The 19,950-nt window shown below is 37.7% G+C and overlaps 1 protein-coding gene across 5 annotated transcripts in view; it reads right to left on the reverse strand.

Annotated features, from left to right (window-relative positions):
• The window catches only part of plch2a (phospholipase C, eta 2a), a 124,904-nt gene that overhangs the window by 26,428 nt on the left and 78,526 nt on the right, over positions 1–19,950 (reverse strand). For all 5 annotated transcript variants that reach the window (XM_027167196.2, XM_027167195.2, XM_027167198.2 and 2 more), the window contains 8 exons: positions 13,326–13,472; positions 11,356–11,599; positions 10,339–10,468; positions 6,215–6,385; positions 4,181–4,274; positions 2,744–2,947; positions 1,697–1,817; positions 995–1,166 (listed from right to left, as the gene is read on the reverse strand). In XM_027167196.2, the coding sequence (XP_027022997.2) occupies positions 995–1,166; positions 1,697–1,817; positions 2,744–2,947; positions 4,181–4,274; positions 6,215–6,385; positions 10,339–10,468; positions 11,356–11,599; positions 13,326–13,472 (1,283 nt within the window). The remainder of the gene's footprint in view (positions 1–994; positions 1,167–1,696; positions 1,818–2,743; positions 2,948–4,180; positions 4,275–6,214; positions 6,386–10,338; positions 10,469–11,355; positions 11,600–13,325; positions 13,473–19,950) is intronic.

Here is a 19,950-nt window from a genome sequence, read left to right on the forward strand (position 1 = left end):
AGACTGTGAAGAAACAGGAAATTTAGACTAATTGGTGTCAAGGGTTTAGTAAAAGATGATGTGAATGGCACAAGAATAGTAGATAATATCACATCACGTTCCTGGTCATATGGATCTCTGAACAAACAGAGTAGCTATTGGATGCCAAATCGAGTGAAAATAAGATTGCTCTTGAATAAAGTAAAGGAATTAATATCACAATGCTTGCACATGAATGAAAAAGCAAGTGATATGCAAATCCGGATCGAGCAGAAGCCTTTGGAAAGCAACTGAGAGAAAAAGTGCTGTGGGATTTAGGTTGCAGCTGGAGAGCTGCTTTTTGACCCAATGCCAGCACCTAGCAATTTGTCAATACTACTCACTGACCCAGTTTTTGGCCAACGCTCCAATGGCTGGTGCCGGACGGCTTCCAATTATAGTACCGGCTCTGTGTTAAACTACACTATTGCTCCTGTGGCCTGATTTCTTGTTGGCTTGCCATCTGCTGCTATACGGAGTCATGTAGTAGGGAAAGAGGAAGGAAGCTGGAAATGTAAGAGTCTCATTGTGGAGACTACAGAATATGGTCTGATTAAACAAAAAAGACAAGGAGCCTCAAACGGAAATCGAGACTGTGTAAAGATTTGGTGTATAAAGCAATAATACAGTCTGTTCCCATGCTGGTGAGCACTAAATGAATGCTGTAGATGCATCACACCACCCTGCATGCTTTTTGCCACAATCTCAGTGCAAAACTTTTGAACTCTAGTCCAGATGTACACCTCTATTCCCAATACCATGACCTCTAGAAATGTCCTCTAGAAAATTTTATATTAAACAATCGGCTCTGATGAAGATTATTTTTTATTCTTATTGGTTTTACGTTTTCATTTTATTGGTAAAGGATGACTTTTTTCTTGAACGGTGGAAATGGAAGAGAGATGAGCTGCATATCCTGATTGGACCAAATCAAGTGAACATTATTTTCCTAAAATATAAAAATGTAAAAGTTGACCTTGACAAGAATTTTTCCTTTAAGGGAATCAGGTGATGGCAGGAGTCCTGATTCGTTTGCTTTGATTGATGACAAGTCCAACTTCTCCCCCAAGATTTCCACCAGATACTGAGCCATCTTCTTCTGCTGAGGAACACTGCAGTGGTTCTCTATGGACAAGATCACTGGGTACCTGAAGAGGGAAAGCAAAGACAGGAACAAAAAATATGTTAGCTTATAACTCTCTTGCAATACATAGATCACAGGATTGAGCTTTGGGTAACAACTAAATAAAAAAAATACTTGGTGAAAAAAATCCTCTGGTGGTGACAGATAATGAAATATCTTAGCAATCTGCATAAACAAAACCTTAAGGGTTAGTTCATGTTGAAACATGTTGAACGTTTTCACGACAAGGGGCTGAAGAAGATCCGTAACAGCAAACATTGTGTTTAAACTGACAATGTTGTAGATGCTGAGAGATGTCTAAAAATATAGATCTAATAATGTTCTGTTTACAAAAACCTCCAGGAGCCCTAAGTGTGTGCATCTTGATGGAATTATCACCTTTAGCAACGCTGGTGCTAATGAAATTTCAGGAAGTAGTGTGTACACACACTAATGTATGCATAGCAAGTAAGCACAGTCATTCTACACACTGTCTGCTGTCTACTGTCTGAAATGATTAAAGCTCTAAAGGTGTGAAACTCTGCTTAGACTTACGGGTTCTTGACAAACGCATATTTGTTGATGGTTTCAATCACATCCTTAAAAAGGATTTTGGATGTTAGGGTATAGCCGTGGTGTACGATCGGCTCTCCGTCTTGGCCATCCCAACAGTCCACTGGAATATAGCACACAGTAGTTTACAGTACAGTCAGCATTCCGGTTAAATCACTGTAATAACATATTCATCTCTTCAACGTTTATGTACTCTGAAGTGCATAATTATTTACCCCCTGCAAAATTGTCCTTATTTTGGTGAGAACTAAAATGGAGATCAGGATTATGTCATGATGGTACACAAAATAAGCCATTTCACTGAATTGAATTGAATTAAATTGTGTGTGTGTGTGTGTGTGTGTGTGTGTGTGTGTGTGTGTGTGTGTGTGTGTGTGTGTGTGTGTGTGTGTGTGTGTGTGTGTGTGTGTGTGTGTGTAAGCAACCAAGAGGCTAAAGAGAGAGATTCAGAGTTCACTTACTCTGCTGATCACTGCTGATCAGTGATGCTACCACCACCAGGGTCCTAAACTATCCACACAGTGAAGCATGGTGGCGGTAGCATCTTTTTGAAAGTTACCCTTGGTCATTTGGTTGCTTCTCTGTCTTTAGCCGTCACTTATATTTAGTGGATGGCCTACTAATTTTTTTTTTTTATAACCAAACCCTGCTTTATACTTTGTTTTCCAGGACTGATACCTCGTGAAAGCTTCTTGGTCTTCATGGTGCTATTTGTTTACATTTGTTCTCTAAAAAACTCTGGGGCCATTCGGTATCTACACACACACACACACACACACACACACACACACACACACACACACACACACACACACACACACACACACACACAGAGTATTATGGGCTATTTTGTGAAGATTCATGACATATCACAGTTCAGTCCATTTCAATTTCAAGCTGTCACATTACAAATCATGGGAAAACTTCAAAGGGGTTGAATACTTATGCACTCCAGTTTATCAGAAAATGAAATCAGACTGGAGTGCACTGATGCCTTACCATACTGTACGTTCCCTAACGTAAACTGACCTTCCACACATCTGCAGCCTGCTTGCAGGACCCATGCGTACATGTCCACCCTGGACTGAGACATCAGCTGGTCCCCCATTAGGTATGTGTTATGTGAGGAGGCGATAAAGTACTTGCACAGAGGCTGTGTCATGTCCTGGTTCACTTCATAGTGTTCGGGATTAAAGATGTCTCCAGCAGGACTTCGCATGTAATTTGTGAAACCTAAGGAGCAGCATTTAGTGGTTGAATCATTCACATGGTCACCAAAGCTCCTTAATATATGTTAAAGGTCAGATACATGTTTTTTTTATCCGAATTCGTCCCAGTTTAAACCAGAACAGGAAGTGAGTCTGGTCTAGACCAGAAGTATTTTTTTCTTATTTCCATAATATATTCATTTGAAACTGCAGAACAGAACTTTATTCATCTCCTGAACTTCCTGGGCAGTTCCTCAGCTCTAACACTTAAAGTCAAAACTGGTCTCAAGCAGATGTCCTGTGGACCTTTCTGCCAATATTTCTAGCTAATTTCACTGAGTAAGCACATCATACAGTATGTCCTCATATTTTCTTTAGTTTGGTGATTTCTTTTCCAGAAAGATCAGAAAAGTTCCCAGGACATAATATTAGAATGTATTATTAAGATGGGTTAACAATGACTAATGACTTAATGACTTTCCAGAAATATTTTCCTTGATAAAGACTTAAATAAAATGGTATAAAAACTTAAATCAAAACCTTTAGTAAAATAAAAACTTTAAATGATAAAAAGAATGTTCAGCTTAAACATTCAGAATTCATTATTATTTTTTGTACATACACAGGTTTCATCCAGTTTTGGATAAAACAACATAGGCAGCATTTAAACATGGCTTCAGAAAGAAACCAATACAAACAGCTCACTTTTTATTCATGTCTGTAATTTTATCTGTTTAGAAAATACAGTATTATTTGTTCAGTATGAATAATGTGTTCATGTTCAGTTATATTTCTTTTCTATAGAATGTGATGGACAAGTGGAACCAAAAGAAGTCCAGGTTCTGCTGCACATTAACATTTGGAACACAGACATGGCCTGTATATTATTGACTTTATATTATCTACCGTATATTGTCTGGATTTGGTAAAGTCAGGTGTTTTGGGAGCCAGAAAACAATAAAATATGTAGGGCAGGTAGATGTTTGGTCCAAGAGGACTAAGTTAATGAAAATTTCAATTAAGTCACAATTAGAAAAACAACACTTAATCATCTACACAGCACTTATTGCAGACTAGTGAATTTGCTAAATAAAGTTTTCCATTTAGAATCGGACAAAGCGAGGCAGTTCAGCCTAATATAGAGACCTAAATTACATTTTGTACATCTTGAGCAGCTCATTTTCTTTGTTAGCTGACTTTGTGAACTTCTATGTTATTAAAAAATTCTCTGGGGAAGAGAACAGAGACCTCATCTTACCATCAATACCCAAAACCCCCTGCTTCTGGTTATCGGGACAAGGTTCAAACTTGGCGACGATTTCAAGGCAATGCTCTTTTGTGACTTTTGTCATCTGAAATAAATAGAGAAAAAGAGAGAAGATGTCAATAAGAAAGTTCTCATCTTCACCCATTACTCTATACAGTACGACCATTAGTTTGTACTTCATGTGAACAATATATGAAAAACAAAACAACCTGAATTCACCTAACCCCATTGAGAAATGCCATCAAATGCAAATGGATCGCTCTGGAATCAGATTGGTCTGGCCAACAGCTGGGCCGTAAATTGGTTTTATTAGTCAATCAGATTTCCATCTCATCTCATCAGCATCAGGCCACGTCCAACACAGCAGGAATGAGTGTTAATTTAGTGATACATGGTGTGCCTCACTGCCAGTGTTTGCTAGCTTGCAGCTACAAGCAAAGTTCGGCTAATTTACTTCTTCTTTCGCTTCAGAAATTGAGACAAATTGGCCATCACTGCTAATACTGTAGTGGGGATTAACACTGAGCTGTCACTGATGCAGGAGACTGGTAAGGCTTGCTTGCTTGCTTGTAACATAAAATGCTTCTAAAATCAATATTCCCTATATCGTGCTTAAATTTTATTTCCATTTTAATCCTATTTTCTCAAGCCTAAGGATAACTACTCATGGAGTTAACATAGATTGGGACTTGTGTGAGTCACAAAACAAGTTGAAGTTAATTAATAAATATCGAAGCCACTAATAAATATTTTCACGATATTAGATTTTCTCTGATGAAAGAAGCAATCCTGATTCATTTTATTTTCCTTTATTCATTTAAACCGTTAAACGTGTCGCTGCATTCCTGATTGGATCGTGGAAATATTATATACCATGGGTTGCCAGATTTGACCTTCCAAGAATCCATAGAATCCTCTAAATCCCAATCGAACCAATTTGGCAGCCTGATTTTATACTTAACTGTATAAATGTATACATTTACTTCCACATTGAATAAATCAGTTTGTTGAATCTAGCAGTCACTTTGGTTTGGTTTGATTTCACATGGAACATAAAGACACAAAAAGGTACAACAACTAAAATCTTTCAGTTTGTTGTTAATTTTGAATTCTTTTTTTTTCCCAACCCAATATCATCACATATATTTACTGCTACAGATTTTTTTCTTCCATTTCTCATATTGTGGCTCTTGGCTAAGTTCAACTGCTTGCATCTACAAAGAAATGCTGCAACCAAAGATACCCAGTATTATTTTGGCTCATGTTTCTGTAGTGCAGTTGATTTAGGGTTGAACTGATTTCTCACTGCAATCAAACTATCTTTGGAACTTGGACCCAGACAGAGCGGACCTCACTTTCGAACTGGACGTATTGGTGTGATTTATGTGTCCTACTAAACAAACCACAGGGTTTGATTAAAACTGACTCTACACATGTGAAAGCACCCTTTCCTCATTTCTAACAACAGGAATGCTTGGCACTATAAAAATGGAATAAATCCAATGGACAAAGAGGATAGATTTATGTGTCAAATGACAGGTGAGGAATAACTGAAGGCACTAGAATCCAAATCTTCAGGAAATACTAGGGACAATATTAAGCAAAGCAGCAATTTATATGTCACCAGTATAATTTACACCTATGCAAAAAGGTCTAAATAATAGTAATAATATGTTGGAAGAGGCTGCTGTAACCTAGATGATCTTTGGGGTGTTTTATTTGTGTGGGAGAGAGAAAAATAAAGCAAAGCAACAGAGTAAGAAAAAAAAGAGGCTTCCGGATAAGACATTAGGAGACATTAGACTACAGCCGAGCTGCATATTCATCAATGAGTTGTTCAAATTACAGGCCTGAGTTTGTACAAAATCCCAAAAGGTGTACATTAGATGAAAATATAGGGAAATAGTGCTCTATCTGTGCTTCATTACTATCCACGTGTCCTCCTAAAGTAAACTCTGAAAATCTGCTGAAAACGGATGTTCACCTACGAACATTTCCTAAAGTTGAAAACCTGTAAGTCGTCACCTTTTGTTCAATTTCGAGGAAGCGTGCCAGGTCGTCCGTGTCCAGGTGGTCTTTATGGTTGCTGTAGGTGAGCATCAGCAGGTACAGATCTCGCCGCGTTGACATCATCTTGTAAAAGGAGCAGAACTCGTCAAAGCCCAAAGTGCCCTGGTTATCGTCTGTATCTGCTTCCTATAAGAAATAATACACAAGGCAGAAGAGTATACAAGTCTGCCTCAAGACATGTTAGGCCCCATTCAACAAATGTTAATCTTCATAACATCCACAACATAAAGTTAAATGATTCTTTTTAAATGAAGGGCCGAAAAAATATTGACAGATATAAACCAGTGTTTCATTGATTTGCCCGCCTTTCTAAATGTTGTGTAATCATGGGGCGGCTTGCTCAATGCCCATCCATAGAGTTATTTTTACACCAATGGTTAAAAATAGGAACTGCGAACAAGGACAGATAGAAGGCCATTGGGGTAAGAATCCTATTGCCCCACTGGAGGTGGTTGGTTAATGACAGACTTTAATTTATTTGTTTTATTCCAAACTGGACTATTTTAAAACTACTCAACTCCCACAAAGATTTTGTTATCTTGTTGAGATTAAATCTAAGACAATTTGTAAGTTCTTACAGGCTGCCTGCAGGATGACTTACAGAACCTCTTTAATTTTTAGATATATTGCAAGAAATGAAAGCTGGAAAAATAGCTGATGGATTGGATAATGTTTGTAAATCTGACTTTGTTTCCCACGTAAAGGCTGAGAAAAAGAAGAAACGTGTTTCTTTTTCCAATGCCTGAATTTTTGGGCTAGTTTAAGGCCTTTTGCATGGGCGAAAAATTTTTGCTGAAACCTGGCAAACCTGGTTAACGATATTAGCTGTTCTGTGTGTGCATCGCTGACGGCAAAGAAACACACCTGCTGTATAAAGCACATTTGAACAAATATATGTCTAAAGTGCCTTAAAACAAGCTGCTAAACTGTATGCTGTATTACCGGATGCTCTTGACTCTTGACTGTCTATTACTGAATTGCTCTAAATATTCACTAGTGTTGCCTTCATCAACATCTACAAGCTGCCTGCTAATGACCTGCTATAGACTTGTTTCTATAGATATTTCGATCTAAAACGGGGTTCTTACGTCGCCTTTATTGATATTTCTCACCTTCTCTAATTATTAGATCTACCCCCTTAAGTGGTCAAATCATCACAGTGATTTAACTAACAAGTACATTCAGTGAAAATGGGTTTGGACTGGATGAGAAACATAGCTCGTAAGTAAAGAACTGCACAATCTGGAAAACTACTGTACATGAGGCAGCTATCTACAGCAAAGTCACATGAGCTTTACATGTATAACTGACTCATGGGGTTTTTGAACACTACACAGCACAGCACACTAGAGACAAGTCGTTAACAGTGAACAGGAAAAAAAATCTGTTCTCTATATGGATTACTGAAGAAAAATCAGCTTTCTAATTTGTTTCTTCGCAAGGGAATTGCAGAAACCTGAGCTAGTTAATGTACTGGATTTTAATTATTCGTCATTGATTAGATAGCTACGTTTCCAGCTTTTATTTCACAGTAAAGTAACTTTGTGTGAATGTTAAGCATTCGGACTGACGTCTGTTTTAGTCGATAAACAACCGAATCATCATGGCAACAGTTTGTCGAGTTCGACGAGTTTTATAACATTGATGTCTGTAGATGAACAGATTTCTCAGACCCTCAGAAAGTTTCCTATTTTCCTATTTACCACCATGTTTGATCATTTAAACCTTTATTAACCCTTGTATTTTGTTCGGGTCTGTGGGACCCATGTTCATAATCACATCAATAGTTTTGGAAAAACTTTTCTTCCTTGTAAATTTGTTGATTTTTTTTCCCAATCATAACTTGATTAAATTTGATTTTCCTTTTTTTTTAATTACATTTTATTAAAAAACAACAAAAAACGAGTAGCACTTTAATAAAAAAAAATGTGATGTAATAAAGGTAAAGGGCAAATATTAACCATATATACTGTTTATTCATTCATTCATTCATTTTCTACCGCTTATCCGAACTTCTCAGGTCACGGGGAGCCTGTGACTCCTTTATATCGGGACAATTTTCCAGAGATGCCAATCAACCTACCATGCATGTCTTTGGACCGGGGGAGGAAACCGGAGTACCCGGAGGAAACCCCTGAGGCACGGGGAGAACATGCAAACTCCACACACACAAGGCGGAGGCAGGAATCGAACCCCCAACCTTGGAGGTGTGAGGCGAACGTGCTAACCACTAAGCCACCGTGCCCCCATATACTGTTTATATTGCTTGTAATTGGGATGAAGTAAACATCTGTAGAGTATTTTCACATACACTTTTTTGATTGTGTTGAATTAAAAACCTAAAAAAATGAACGAACAACATACAGTACAAGGGTTAACAAAAGTTAACATCCAAAACAACAACCTGTCATAAAGACGGCTACAGTACAGTATGCTGGAGGAAGAAACTAAGAGCCTGTGCTTGAAGGTGCTACTAGGTGCTAAGTGGCACCTTCATTTTACCCGAATAATGACAAATGGGCAGAAGTTTGGGGTTTTTATTCTACTTCATGCTTGTTGTGAAAACTTGAGAGGAAAGCTCTGAGATGAAAACCCAAGCAGAGGGAATGAGTGAGTGAGCGAGGCCATGAGAACATGATAGTCAACTGCTGAGTATCAGAGTGTGAAAACAGGTCATCAACACATTGAACACCAGAGCAGGAGGGAAACATTCACACTAATTCTTCTTCTAGGGTTTTTTTTTCCATTCTTTTTTCCCTAGGAGTCATCCTTCACACTTATAGAAGAAATAACCCTACTTTCTTAAAGTGAGCGGTTGTAAGTCAGTATAAGTATAATGTACAGCACTGGAGGGCCGTACTCAGGGGCCCAGCAGTGGTGATTTGGTGGACCTGCGATTTGAACTCCCAAATGGAGCTCAGCACCTTAAACACTAGGCTACCACATCCCTTAACTATATTGTACGTTAGGATTAAACTAAAACTTAAAAAAAGTTCCTTGTGGTTCTGTTTAAACATCCGGGGGTTCATGACCGATATAAATAATAGTTCTGTGTAGAATTGATAGATACAGTATGGAATAGTCACAAGATTCATATATGGAAGGGAAAAGAAAATTAAACACAAGCTTGAGGGTTCTTTTTATAATCAATTTAAGGGTTATTAATAATAATAATAATAATAATAATAATAATAATAATAATAATAATAATAATAATAATAATAATAATAAAAAGAAGAATTGAGATACTCAGACTTTTATAGAAGCAGCACTTATAGGTCAATCTAGAGGACTTGATTTAAAAGATGCTAAAGAATCAAGATTAAGATTTCTCCTATGATACACACACACACACACACACACACACACACACACACACACACACACACACACACACACACACACACACACACACACACACACACACACACACACACACACACACACAAGGCCAGATTGGTGTGCTTTATTCTCTCTTACAATGCTGGCCATCTGTGTTCATTTACAGCAGATGGGGTGGGTCCTGATGGACTGTGAAGCTTAGCGACCTACAAACGGCTGAGGTGAGATCTCAACCACGTACTGTACCGTACACACACACACACACAAATCTGTCCTGGGTGGGAAATGGCTTTTGGGAACAGCAGTACACCAGAGAGAGAGAGAGAGAGAGAGAGAGAGAGAGAGAGAGAGAGAGAGAGAGAGAGAGAGAGAGAGAGAGAGAGAGAGAGAGAGAGAGAGAGAGAGAGAGAGAGAGAGAGAGAGAGAGAGAGAGAGAGAGAGAGAGAGAGAGAGAGAGATGCAAAAACAGAGAAAGACTGTTTTAACTGCTCATGCGGATATTCCTTGCCACCAGGCTGTTATATGATGTAAACATGAGCTATATCTAGCACATACGGATTAGCAGTAGTGCATGTCTTTGACAGTACATAATTCTCCCAGTTTTACTCACAAGACACACTAAAATCTAAATGTGTCTCTAAAAGAAATTAAGTCCATAGTCTTACAAAGCAATGCAATAAATCTACAATCGATGACTGCTAAGCAACTGCGTTAATAGCTCCCCAGATGTGCTTTACCTTAAACATCTGCTTTACTTTCTGCCTGGGTAAGTTGACATTGAGCTTATGCAGGAGCTGTAGAACCTCGCTGATGCTCAGGCTGCCGTCTCCGTTCTTGTCAGCTTCTGTGAAAGTCTGCTTCAGCCACGTGATGCATGCAGTTAAGTAGACAAGCATCATAAACAGAGTAAAAATATATACTCTATAGTACACTACAAACACATGCCTGTTGAGTCAGATGGGAAAATATAAGGAAATCAGAACAATGATAGTTAGCGGATTGAGCTTAAATGAGGACGGTTACTTAAAGGGATAAGTGGAGAATAAAGGACAGAATAAAGGGCTCAAGTGGTTAAGGCTTGTTGATCAAGGTTCAAGCCCCAGCACTGCCAAGCTGCTACTTTTGGGCCCTTGAGCAACAACCTTAACCCTCTCTCAGCTCCAGGGGTGCTGTGTCATGGCTGATCCTGAGCTCTGTACCCAACCTCCAAAGTTGGGACATGCGAAAAAAGAATTTCATGTTCTGTAATGTATAAGTGACAAAATAAAGGCCTCTATAAGTCACTAAACATCTATCTGCACTGATTTATGGTAGTATGTTTCACAGCATGTGATGTCATGGTTCTTGTTTTGCTGTGGTTAACAAATATGGCACCATGGACTCCATCTCCCAGCAACCATCAACATCCGAAAGTTCCAGTAATTCTGGTTGTAATTAATCACTTCTTCTTTGTTTTGTGATTTGTTACTTATGTTCTTCTATGTGATGTAAAGGCTCAATTTCAGTGCTTTGTGTTTCAAAGCCATGCATGTGTTTTTACTTTGATTTTCCCTTTTTTTTTGGATGAATGAATGAATTAAAAAAAAAATCAGTCACTTATTTAATAGATTACATGAAAAATTCCTTTGTTTAACCTTGCGAGACAATTAAACTAAGTCTTGCTACTTGAGAGTAAACATTTCAGAATTCACATTTTCATCAAACAAAATACTGGGAAATTCCCAGGAACAAGCTCATTATATATTGAAGGATATTGGTCCCGGGTGCGCTGCCGTTTGGCCAGACTGTCTTCATCGCTGATGCCTGCCATAAGGTACTTAAGACCAGTAATCCAGGTGCGAGCCTCCTCGCCTGTTCCCGAGACCAAGTCCAGCGACTGCATATGTTCACCGTAGTAGATGCTGAAGCAACAGTTTGGGTCGAAGCTGCCGTCTGAATACCGCTGGAAGATCTCTGACTGCTTTCCCGCACGCACCTCTCGAATCAAGTCGATGGAGACTGCAAACGACAGAGAGCAAAGGATGTGATGTGCAACTCCGGTGTAAGGGGGACAGATCAGAGTAACTGCTGTAAACACAAAGCTGCCGGTTGTCAATGACAAGAAGAGCTTGTGAATTCACAGATGGTGCTTGTAAAATGCTCACTTATCATAATCTTGTTACTGAACCATTCTGTCAGTGATGATCCAGTGAGAATCCTAACCAGGTGTATCATGTTTGTGATACGAAGAAGAATAAGGGGTGAAAATGAGATCAGAACACTGACAGCATCAAATAAAAACATACATCCTGGATATTATGTAGAGGAAGTGACCTCGCAGGCTGCAGCCAGTTCAAATAAACGCAACCGTCTTCGATATGCATCGTCGTGACTGGTTGTCAGAAATTGTCTCTCTGACGCTTGTTCGTCTTTACATAACAAACCTCGATTTTGTTAGATACGTAAATTCACAAGGGAACGTTTAGTCCGTTAAAGCGGCCAAAACCTTTCCGGCAACAGCCGATGAATTATTGAGGTGACTTAAGGAGCTGATTTGTTTTCTCGGCTGCTGTGGAAATCGGAACGCTGCATTTTCCCTCACCATCAGCTCTGTAGCAAAAAATTGCAAATGATTATCAAACACGCAAGGAAGTAATCTTTTACTATGCTACAGAACTGAATTCTCAATTCTGACTGGTCAGTAAGGTTTATTCAGTTTCTGAAGTAACTTTATTTTTCTGTCATAACTTTATTTTTCATTTTCTTTTCTTTTCTTTTCTTTTCTTTAATCAAGACTAATCTCTTCAGGATGGGGGGCCATTACTTAAAAACAGTGTTTTTGTTTATATTTTACAAATTTCAAGAAAGGAAAAAAATGAACAGCCTGTGAAGGAACGACTGCTTATGGCTCTAATAATGTAAAATATAACAGGAACTAACTTGTTTTGTGGAAAGTCCACAGAACATGAATATAATAGACCAAAAAAATATGCCATGCTATTCTTTAATAAATAAAACATTGTTAGTGCTGGTAAATAACTCTATACACTAGATTATTGAGTAAAAACATCTTCATTTTTAGTCATGGTAAGCTAGAATTTCTTAGTATAAGATTACTAAAAAAATTCTATGCGGGGTTTCTCAAACTTTAAATATTCTTTTAAAACCAAATCGGATTAAAAAATAATCTAAAGCTTGCGATATACAGAAAAAAGCTTAAGTTTAATAATCTTATATGAGGTTTAACAAAATCTTAATAATAGAAAATACTTGATAAATTTGTCTCTGTTGGAAATATTTTTACTTGCTAATATTTTCTGCAGTATATGAGATATGATATTTATTATATATAATAATATATAATAATTTAATAAATTATATATATAAATTCTATATAATAAAGTGTCTTGATTGGAAAAAAATGACCAGGATGTCACTGATGTATCTGATATATCCTATTTTTATTTATATTTCAATTAGATTTCAGAGTATTTTACATACACATATATATAGTGAAAATAAGTTTTAAGTAAAGTTCACAATTTGAATGGACAAATGTTCTTAACTTATATTTAAAAGACATAACAGCTTTCTGGGTCTTGACACAGTTTAATCCAATATTGGATAGTATATAAAGTAAAATGGAAATGTTCTTATACAATTCCTTATGAATTTCCTGCAGTTATTAGTTAGACCTAGAATCTCCTGGTTGAGGCATGGATGAGTAAAATAAACAGACACTTACTTTTTGCCCTCTCGTTCTTCCTGGAGGGCCTCCATCGGATGCAGGATTTGTGCTCGTCCACGTAAAAGTACCTTACCAGCCCCTTAGAACCACCTCTCAGTTTCACCATCTGGGTCCCTGTCTGCATCAAACTCATGCATTTCTCCACTGACAAACAAAAGAGAAAACAACAAGGAGCATAGATTTTAGCCAGACTTGTCGAACGGGAAAAATCGATTTACACTCATAAATAAACAAATTGCTGAAATTGCTACTGAATCTCTCATTTAGTCCACTGTTTATCTTACTTTATTACTGTAGATGCAGTGTAATTCTGTGCTCATTATCCTATAAAGTGTCTTGCATGTTACATCATGGTCTTAGACGGCATTATGATTCTATGCCACATAGAATGAACAAGCAAAATAAATACGAACATTTTGAAGGCCGACGTCATTCACAAGTCAAAAAGTATAATTACACACAGATCAATTAAAATACCATTACCTATTTAGATTTATGGCATTTGGCGGACACATTTATAAAGAGTAACTTACATTTTAATACTGTACAACCAAGCAATAGAGAGTTAAGGGCCTTGCTCAGGGGCCCACTGGTGGGACCTTGGTAGACATGGGATTCGAACACACAGCCTTCTGACCAGTAGTCCAACATCACTTAGCTACCAACTCACAAAATATAACTGAGGCCTTAATTTCATTGGGCAAAAAAATGGCGCGTAAGTACACCATCCTCGTCTCATGCCTCCATCTTAACATGTTTGAAAGGTTTGGAAGCCTTTCTTGACAATATCTTAATATCCATATCCATTTCAATGCAGAAATTGAAATGTGAAATTCACTAACTGTGTTTTGGTCTGACAAGATGACAATGCAAAACCCATTGGCCCTAAACTCATTGTAGAATATAAAGAATTATTAATGTTTTAGTGGTGCTTTCCTCTTACTGGGTAGTCACCTGGTTGCTTCTGCCAGGAGGTTATAACTTCACCAAATATGGATATCCTTCTATCCATCCATTCATTTTCTGTACTGCTTATCCTACACAAGACCGTAGAGAACCTCGAGTCTATTGCAATGGACTCGGACATCCTGGACAAGGTGCCAAACCATTACAGAGCACAATCCCACATTACAGCCAATTTGAAGAGGCCAATCAGCCTCTACAGCTAAATCACAGCAACAACATGCAAACAGGAATCAAAACCCCAACCCTAGAGATCGACTGATATCCACAGACGGATAATTATAATATAATATAATGATCATATAATTACCCAAACCAAAAATCAACACAAAAGCTTCTGAACTACAAAATCAGTGTTTAGCCAGGAGCAGATCGATCTCCAGATTTGAAACATGGTACAGTACGAATTAAAGAAAGCAGTCCGCATACACAGAGCTATTAATATAGTTTAGAATATTCTACATGGGGTATAAATCAAAATCTGTCTCTAAGCTTCTAGAGGTAACTCACAATTACTTTTGGCCACACACAACCCACAACCCAATCTAAATTTCCATCTATCAGGTGTTTAACCGCAGGTGCTTATACTCTGGTAGTCACTTCTATAAACTCAATCCAAATGACTATTCAGCCTTAATTAAGATGATTGGGAAATTATTAATCTTGAAATCACCACTATGGCTGCTAAGAGCACACACATGTTAAGTACAAAATGAAGTCAGTTGCATTATGGGGTAAAATTATGGCTGGATTATATGACTATGGTTTCAAGACTCACCTGTTCCTTTTCTTTGTCTATGTTGTGTTATGTAACCTGTTTGTTTAGCCGTGTCCTGTTTCTAGTTTTCGTTATTTTTTGCCCCGTCTATGTTTTTCTGTTAATAAATCATGTTTTTGTTATTGTTGTTGAAATTCCTGCATTTGAGTGGGGTTTTGTTCCTCGCAACTGCGTTTATGACAATCGCTTATTGATCCGTAGTGTAAAACTGACCAAGCTGTTGGAAGTGATACGTTCTCTAACACTCTGCTTGATCATTAAAGTATCTACCATCTTCTCCACTACTGTGCCATGTTCGAGCAGCAGTCGGCCATTAATAATTGACGACTGCCCTTCTGACGGGCACAATGCAGCGAATGAACCTCCTCTACCAAATGAATCGGCAGCTCTAATGCACACATTGCAGATAAAAACAAAAGATTGAGAAGGGAAAAGGTTAAAAACCTGCTACTCATTTGTACGTACATCCTGTAGCTTGCAATGTCAGTTTCCACGGCAAAGCAATTCTACCGGAGCTGAAGAGTACTCACAGTAGTCATGGTGCCTTGTATTTGATCTGTAAAGTAGGTCTAACAACTAGTAAAAATATTGTAATTATTTCTTATTGACAAACATACGTTTTATATGGTAAGTGGGTTTAAACGTATTATTGTACGTTTCACAGCGATGCAAACCTTAAGGCGGTAACTATAGCACATGCTTCCAACATGCTTCCCACCACACATAATGACTGGGAATGTGTGAGCAAAATCAAATCTGACACAAAAACACCTTTTTTAGGTGTTTTTTTTTATTTAAAACTCTTTTGCTTACATCATGCTGTGACAGAATTAACTCAGATCTTCATTAAGTGAATTTGTTTCCTCTCTAACACTTTGATGATTAGGACAATTCTGTCATAAATAAAGGACAATTCAGATTACTGAACACTAAAGTTTATTATCTCAAAGTAGAGAAGTGGTAGTTCTCTTTAAACGTCTTATATTTCTAGGGTATATACAGTACAGTAGGTTAACTAGCCTTCCATCTTTTTTGTATGACATTATAGATTATTTTTATAGACATATTTTTAATGTTGACTGTGTTGGATTTGTAGCTTCTATGAACTGATAGCTCACAGCAGCACAGGTTAAATTGCCTACGGCTACAACTTCTGTTTCTTCTTTTTTGTCTCGAAAAAGTGGATCTACTCAATTATTTGATTAGTATGAAACCTTACGTAGCGATGTGCTTCTGCAACGTCGCCGATCGGACGTAAATACATCGTAAAAGTAATAAGTACATAAGCTGCAAATCCTAATCACAACATAAACAGTGCAAATATGTTCATTCAGAGTCGTAAGAATCACAGATTCGAGTCATAAACATATGATTCATTAAATCTGAATCATTATATTTAGGTTTGAATACTTTTTTACAGGCATATAACAGAGACCCGTGTCAGAAATACTACAATCAAGGCTAAAAATTGTGTTTTTAGGGTTATTTCATGTATAAAGCTGTACAGTACATGGGATTGCGCTCTCTCTCTCTCTCTCTCTCTCTCTCTCTCTCTCTCTCTCTCTCTCTCTCTCTCTCTCTCTCTCTCTCTCTCTCTTTCTCATTCAAAAAACAAAAACAATACTTGTTCTTCGCTTTTTTATTATTTAAGACTTATTGAATGTAGGCTCATTTTTAATATGCAAAAGCAGCTGAAAACATTCTAAAATTAATCCATGTTGTGTGGGCTTATGGGTGAGTGACATCATGTCTCCTGCGCTATTAAAAAACCCATGGATGGCAACCTGTGCCCACAGTGTATAGAGAGAGAGAGAGGAAACCTCCTGCTAACTTGCTAGTCAAGTCAGACATCCACTTTCTTGGTGGTTATACAATCCACATTATTCAACAGAATGCCATAAGCTGTTGCCCATTAGAAAGCAGATCCTTGTTTTTGGCTACATTTTGAAGACAGCACTGCAAACCCTTCTGTCCTAATGAGATGTTACTGAGGTACAATATTTGGTTAAAATGCTTGGCCAGCGAGAAAGGAAAACATGCTGCAATATATCTAAGCGAATGCATCCCCACACGCAGGTTAGAAATCTGCCCATGTAGACTGCAATTACAGTAGAAAGCTTCCTGCTCATTGACAAAAAATTATTTAGAAAGAAAAACAAAAGCAAACAAATGCTTAAATGACACGATTATACCGTACACTATGATGCAAGTAGGAAACGTCTGTGTTTGTGTTTACTACATCTGTTCCCTCCGGTGCAATAGTGTCATTTTATCCCGTGTGCCTCCAGACGAACACATGGACGCAAACTCCGTTAAAGTTTTTTTTATTTTGTTGTACCATAGACGTGATTATTGTGTGCAAAACTAACACACAGCCAAAGGATTTGTCTTTCATTTAAAATCAATTTCTTTTAACAGAAAGAAATTACAGACAAATTTACACAAGGAATTAGAAATGTTCAACAGCATAAACCTGGAAAATGTGTCAGTAAGAATACATTGATACACCTACAATGACAATCGTACACGATAAATCTCCACACAGAATAAGAGGAAGTAAACACAGAATAGGTGAACACAATCAGGCAACAGACTAATAACAGGACTCGACAAGAAACCGTAACACAGACTTGCACACGGCATGCATCACCATGGCAACCCCATCCGAATGGATAACAGCGTACTGTTGCTGTTACTATGGTTACCACACAGGAGATGTAAGTGATTTTTCAGCTGTCGGATCATAAGCTGCGCTAAGCAGGAATGCTGAACTTTCATATTCAGAGGGAGGGAGATAGCTGGAGGCCATGTCTAAAGCTTTTGATGCCGAAGGCCAATTTAATATTGACTGAGATAGATGGACTTTACAGAAAATACACCACTGGAAATCAGCTCAGACCAACTGCTTGTGATTTGTCTACTACAAATGAGTCCCCTCTAAAAAAAAAAAGCGATCTATACACTTGTATTCAAATCTATGTAACAAAAATGAATGAATACAGTCACAGCACATATGCAGCACATGGGAGAGATAGGAGATAAATGGGAATACCTGTGTACCTTAAAATGCATTTAATAGTGTCATAGCACCCAAACCGAGCTTAAAGTAAATAAATGCACTGAATATGAATGAACAGATTTGCTCAATCATAGGTCCATTTTGCACTCCAAGCAAAACGAAAAAAAAAATAATAATAATTGCAGCGCCGCATGAGCTCCACATTAGCAATCCATTACACAACACAATATGATGGTTGTTTATTAAAAAGTGGTCCACTGTTTCACAGCTAGTCAGGGACCCCTGAAAGCATAAAGCTTGTTCGATTTTAATTGGACCAGACCATCAAGTCCACTCAGACCAGCAGGTACAAAGAATACTCAGAGGAAACACACTGCATTATCAAATCTGAGTCCAGATGATTCCTTAGCTTGTTATAGGAATGATATTGTCCTACGGGTAAAAACAAGACACGTTAATGTGCGATAAACTGACAAATCTCAAAGGCATGAAGGTGTTATTGGACAAATCCAGTACTCCATATACTCTACATACTGTACATGAGTCAGATAAACCTTTTCTCACTGAATCTCTCGCCACTGGCCCCAAATTGGTTGCTGTGGAAACCAGGTTCAGATTAGCCGTAAATCAGATTGTAGCAAATCTGAAGAAATATGAAATGCACTGCAAAAAAAAGGGCAGTTAAAATTGTTCTACAACAGTCTCTGTAATATTTAAACTTTCTATTAGAAGCGTTAACGGCACGGTAAACGTCCTCCAGCTTGCAGCGAGATGTACAGTAGTGCGGTAGATTTTTGACTCTTGTTGTTTTTTTCACTATTTAACAAAGAAGAATTCACCAGTAATTGTACTATTATATAATAACGATAGCATATTAGTGGTTGAAGACCTACTTATTCAGGAAACACTTCACTAGCACTTCTTTCCTTATCTTTTGCATTTATAAAAGAAAAGAAAAGAAAAAAACCTTTGACACTTTTTCATTGTAACCTTGAACAAATGTTTTGAACTCATGGTATCTTAAGTATGTAACCTATTGAACCAGCATTAATGTACCCAATGTTAGAGATTTAAGCACTTATGCACGTCGCTCTGGATAAGGACTTCTGCCAAATGCTGTAAATGTAAATGTGAATGTAAGGTACTTACAGTGGCCACGGTTTATCTCTTTGTGAAAACAATTTAATTCAAACGTTTGAAAATCCGTCATCGTTACATCATAAAAATACGAATACACTTTTGCTGACATGCACACTATACGCAATGACATTTCTAACGCTTGTGAGATATAGTTTGATAATAACTAGATTTGTGGATCCTACTACACACATAAATCCTGGCAGGGTCTCATATTTCTTTAAGCGTCAGCTCAATATTGTGGGTGATGCAGCTGTCTAGAGGCTTCCAGAGATGAGAAATGGATGAAATCACAAAGGAGGTCAAACGAATGTGTGACGCTGCTGTTTAAGCTTGTTGAAGGGAAATGAGGTTTGATCTCATATGCCTTCTCATCTGCCTACTCAATCTGTGTCACCAAGCTCTGGTGAGATTTAATCTTAAAGAGATTGTCTCATGACTAAATGCTATAAGGGGTTTTTGCGTGCTAAAAGTCAGATCTTCGATCGAGGTAGAAAAACCACAAATCTGAAGAAAGCCTTCACTCTGTTCTGTTTGTCTTATGAGACTGATGAATCAGCAGAAGTTGCAATAAATTTACATGTCCTTAGGAAAGGTTTTTTAAATGACGACTCTACAAGAAAAGAAGGAAACATGGGAACGGGATGAGGAAGAGGAAGAGCAAAGGCACCTTCTCCTGGAAGAGCTTTCATATCTATTTCAAACATCTGATGATTCTTCGTCAT

The sequence above is a fragment of the Tachysurus fulvidraco genome, chromosome 14 (assembly GCF_022655615.1).
Source record: "Tachysurus fulvidraco isolate hzauxx_2018 chromosome 14, HZAU_PFXX_2.0, whole genome shotgun sequence".
NCBI lineage: Eukaryota > Metazoa > Chordata > Actinopteri > Siluriformes > Bagridae > Tachysurus > Tachysurus fulvidraco.